This window comes from Populus trichocarpa, chromosome 1, assembly GCF_000002775.5.
Source record: "Populus trichocarpa isolate Nisqually-1 chromosome 1, P.trichocarpa_v4.1, whole genome shotgun sequence".
In the NCBI taxonomy this organism is placed as follows: domain Eukaryota; kingdom Viridiplantae; phylum Streptophyta; class Magnoliopsida; order Malpighiales; family Salicaceae; genus Populus; species Populus trichocarpa.
The window spans coordinates 26,809,954-26,815,170 of NC_037285.2; the positions used below are offsets into that span (position 1 = coordinate 26,809,954).

General features: G+C 36.3%; 1 protein-coding gene across 1 annotated transcript; it reads left to right on the forward strand.

The window, feature by feature from the left end:
* The first annotated feature begins 1,037 nt into the window (after positions 1-1,037).
* Positions 1,038-4,883, forward strand: LOC18109489 (E3 ubiquitin-protein ligase APD2-like). The gene is made up of 10 exons (XM_052450062.1): positions 1,038-1,599; positions 1,774-1,880; positions 1,961-2,086; positions 2,209-2,305; positions 2,831-2,905; positions 2,992-3,074; positions 3,383-3,529; positions 3,889-3,961; positions 4,047-4,383; positions 4,596-4,883. Exons 1-10 carry the CDS (start codon positions 1,278-1,280, stop codon positions 4,669-4,671), a joined length of 1,443 nt encoding a protein of 480 aa, XP_052306022.1. The 5' UTR covers positions 1,038-1,277; the 3' UTR covers positions 4,672-4,883.
* Positions 4,884-5,217: the final 334 nt, after the last annotated feature.

Sequence of the window (5,217 nt, forward strand, 5' to 3'; positions counted from 1 at the left end):
GAAGATGAAAATAGTATTTTTTGTGTAGAGAATGGATGTGTATTCTCTATTTTGTTAAAAATGTTCTTTACGTTGTTTTGTTTAGATGAATCATCCTCTCTTCTTTCTCAAAACTTGAGAATATATAATTTTGAAAAATATCCGGAGAAATATATGTAAAAAGTACAATTCATGAATAATAAACCGATATGAGATAACAATAACTCAGTCAAATCAAAACTTGAGCTCAGTTAGGCCTTGGCCTAACTAAACTTCACGGAGCTCGGTTGTGCCTCGACCTAGTCGAGCTTCACGGAGCTTGGTTAAGCCTAACCAAAAGAAAAGAGAAAGAATAATGAGAGAAAAAAAAGGGTAGCTTGGTTTGGCCTGACCCAACCAAGTTTCAACAAACAAACGTTTTAAAAAAAATCTTATTATCAAATAACCTTTATATTTTTTTGACAACGCGGAGTACTTTTCTAACCCACAAGTTAAAAACCTTAATATTTTGTCAATATTCATAAGTACATAGGTTATATAATTGATGATTGTATTTGAAGAATTTCAAAAATTAGAAACATTACTAGTACCTATTTTAAAATATTTTTCTCTCAAAATTCATCATTTATAAGTTTAATAAATGCATTAAGCAAATAAATTGCGGTATATATTTTTTTTAATTAAAAATATATTTAAATAATTTTTTTATATTAGTAAATTATTAAAAATATTTTTTAAAAAAAAAAAAACTTTCAAAACCATTTTGAAAATGAGATTGAAACGTGTTACCGAACAAACTTTAATATGTTTGTTCCCAACATTCTGACTTAACTACCGGTCGCTGTTTGAGTTGGTGCGCGCCACTTCGGGAGACGAAAATCAACTGTTTTCATACAAGAACAGAACTAAATTTGCAAACCAACTACAGGAGTTACCTAAACCAAAGAAAAAGAGGGACACAAAGTTACCTTTATTACGTGACATTTGCTGATGTTGACAGCCGGGCGGGGAATTCAACTAACTGTCAATGGCGACAGGACATAACTATTAACTACCATTCTCGAGGAGAAGAAGAGAAGGCTGCTAGGTGAGACAGTCCGAAGTGCGTTCTCCCAATCCCACAACCGCCGTCACGTCACCAATTCATCTGCCGACCTTCCTATTTCCCACTCCAGTTACAGAAGAAACAGAGTAGAATTATCTACTTGCTTGTTCATTTTCTTTTTGGGAATTCTCTATAGTATGCTGCTGTATGCTTTCACGTTTTGAGCGCTCGTAAATTAATTTGTCACGGATCAATGGAAGAACCACAACGTAACGAACAGCATCAACTTGTACCTGCAACGTCTTCTTTTGCATCAACTTACGTTGATGGTCCCTCTACGTCATCAGTTTCTGCTTCTCATCTCGTCGTCGAAGAAAATCAACAAGAGAATGACGAGTCAGTACACATCGAGGGTAACTCTGGTGGTCATCACCACGACCAAGAACAAGAAAGAGAGCACCCTTCTTCTGCTGTGTCTTATCGTTTAAATATATCCATGTCCAACGCAGCAGCTAATCAGATGAGAGATGATGTTTGGTCATGCCTAGCTGTTCTCATTGCTTTCTGGTTCTTTGGTTCGTTTCTTCTCCTTCTAAATTGCTTTTCCATTTTTTTACTTTAATCTAAATTGTTAAATATCTGTTAATGATTAATTTTAAGCAAGGATTTAATTTAATTAATTTGAATTGCTTTGATAAGTACTGTTGTCGACTCTCTGTGATTATGCTATATTGTTTCATCATCGGCAGCTTCCTTGACCATCATTCTTGGATACTATGGATCTGTGAGCTTGGAATTGGGGCCGAATTGCTCACGCCTTGTACAACCTAACCCATTATTTGTTCAGTCTCTTAAAGTAATTTTTTTTTTGGGTTTTTGTTTGATTTTTCTGCTGCTATTATTGGTAGTGCCAATCTCATTTGATTTGTTGAACAGGCAGGGGAGTTAGGTAAGCCAAAACCTGGACCGATATTATATGGATTTTACAAGCCTCCGCCTTTGGATGTTGAAATCACCTGGACGCAACAACATGATGCAGTTGTACCAAAGGATTTTCACAAGGCAAATCTTTCCCTCTTTTTATAAACCTTCCTTGTGAATTATTAATGTACCTTGCTTTCATGTGCTAACTAATTACAACTATTTTAAACCATACTCCACTGACTATGAACTGTTATCAGCAGGAGTGGGCGCTCTTTCTGAACAAAGGGTCTAAAGTGGACATCTCTTACAGTATTAAATCCCTTGGCGCCACTCCTTTGTCCCTTGTGATTGCCCAAGGTCTTTTTCCTGCTGCTTATAGCCAGAGAATTTGATGGTCATTACATTTTTTCTCTCTTCTTTAAAATCAAAGAAGAGATTCTTTGTTCGTGGTTTCCTGTTATATTATGAGTAGCAAATTCTTTTGGAGTTTGTAAACTCTTCAATTGTGTCTGGAAGACCTGGAACCATCCTGTTGGAATAGCTTATTGTTTGCTTTGGTTTACTATGGACCATCACAGCACATTTATATCTGATACTTATGGGAGCAGGTGTATCACTGTCTCCCCTACTCTTCACACTGCATATGCCTTAATCACAGGCATTTCTTTTTCCAGTATCATATAAGCTTCTATCATGCCAATAACTGTTCCTGTTCTATTGTCGTCTTGCTTAGAGTCGCAGGCCTATCATCAACATTTTCTGTGTACTGCTATGATCAAGCGTAGTTTTTCAATAAATTTATATGCACAACTAAACATTGAAAACTTATGTCTTTAGTTCATTTATCTATTTGTTTCCTTTTCTTGTTGTCTAAACCTGCAGGTACAGAAAGCCTTATTGAGTGGATAGATGATCCATCATACCCTAACACAACTTTGTCTTGGAATATCATAAATGGTAGTATTAATACTTGAAGTTGTCTCTCTTCTAGAAAAAAATTTCTTTCCATGGAATAGGTGGTTCTGATATTGTCATCTTTACAGGAAGTGGTAACATCCAACAGGAAATTCCAACATCATCTTCTTATTATATTGCTGTGGGAAATTTTAACTCCGAGGAAGTGAAGGTCTGGTACATTTTTAAGATCTAAAGATCATGATGGACTAATTATTCAAGTCCTTTTTGTTCGAAGTAGATTTGCGTATATCGATTTTTGAGCTTGTCAAATCAGCTGTGAGAGTGAAGTTCTTTTGTTTTTCTTTTTGTGGCGGCGTCTGGCATTTTCCTAATAATCAGTGTGTCATTCTCTTCTTTTTGTTTTTTTGCCTCACGTAACACTACTTCGTATAAACATGTCCGCCAAATTATTATTTTTTAGAACAATATAAACAACAACATTAGATGATTTATATCCATTGGTTCGGCATTATACAGGTGGAGCTGAAGTTCATTGTGAAATCTTTAATCTATGACATAAGTCAGGCATATTACAGTTGCCCCCTCAGTAATCATTTATGCAGTTTACAGCTGTTTCTCATGGGGACAACTACTGCTGTCCTTACGTCCCCGGGCCCTGCTGAGGTACAAGGCTAACATCCTGTTTCTTCCTTTTCCTCTTGTGCTTCTCATATTCTTATGTAATCAGATTGGTTTGTTAAGCTAAATATTATATTATCAGAACATCCCCCATAGATCTTGGAAGGAGTATGGATATCTGCAGTTTTGTCTGCCTTTCTAGCATTCGAAGGGAACAGTGTGATCAATAGATCACTGAACCTGAACTATTGTCTTTAATGCTTCCATAAGTAATCTGTAATTGTATTCATTATGTATGTTCCATATATAGACACTACTTCTTCCATTGCTCCATCCCCATATAGCAATACATGGATTATAAAGTTTGTTTTCCATCCATGAATAACAAATTACTGTTCTTTCAGGGTGCTTCAGATGAAGACTGGTATGTCAAATTGTCTTATGGGCCAAGATGGATCATATATATTATTGGATCAGGTTATTTTAATGGCCATGCATATCATTTCTATTCAACTGAAAAAGAAAATCCCCATCTTTACATCAGCTGGCACTCCACACGCAGGTGTGATGACTGTCCTACTCTTGTTAGCCTTGAGATTGTGTAATATGTTCCGACCTCCCGGCAGAGATGGATATCAAGCAGGAGAAATAGAATCTGAACGAACTCCGTTGCTTTCTCAAAAAGACGATGACAGCTCAAGCTGGGGTTCATCTTATGATTCCAATTCACATGAAGAGGAGGATCTGGAAAAGTGGCTTGCAGTAAATTGTATAGAAGGAAAATCAGTGGCAGAAGGGGAAAATCTGCGCCGTCTTTGTGTCATTTGCTTCGATGCCCCGAGGGACTGCTTCTTTCTTCCATGTGGCCACTGTGCTGCTTGTTTTACCTGTGGAACAAGGTACTTATAAACTGCCTTAGTTGTTGGTGATAGGAATCAGGAATAGGTGGGTTTCATTTAAATTTCACTGTCATGACTTCAAACATTCCTGTACTGACCCATCAAGGATAAGGGAAAGAGGAAAAATCTGAAGTATTTTTACTGCACATATTTGAATGCAATTTCTTTGGAATTAGAGGAATATGATACGGAGTACATTTTTTACACTGCAGGATAGCTGAAGAGGTTGGCGTTTGCCCCATATGTCGTAGGAGCCTGAAGAAAGTGAGGAAGATATTTACAGTTTGAGCAGTATGAGCATTACCTGCAGACTCTCTCTGTCAACGTAAACCTTTTCTACGATCCACTGAATACATTTTTTTTCTATTTCGTGGATTCAATTCATACAGTTTTTGTAAAAAGAGATAGTTCCATGTAGGATTGTGTAAGAAAATTGCTGGAACTAATGATGATTTGACAATCAGATTAGCTCGTGCTGAATAGTCATGCATTGATCATCAGACATTATGCGACCTTTCCAATTAACGTATATTTCCCCATGCATTAAAAATTAAATCAAGCGGTCTCTTATAGAACTGAATCGCTGGAACTTTCTGGCCAAATGTAAACTCAATCCAACGATCAGATAAAAGATTAAAGGGTTCTTATCAGATTATGTGTTCTTCTTTTCTTCTTATTTGTGATTATATTTGCTTTGAGATTTCTTTTTTCTTTTTATCAGCAGCATTGATGGAACTTCGTGAGCTATTTCAAACTTGACTATGAATTTCGCACATTTGTATATAGTTGAGATTAAAATTATGTAAATCACAATATTAGCATTCTCGATAAGGA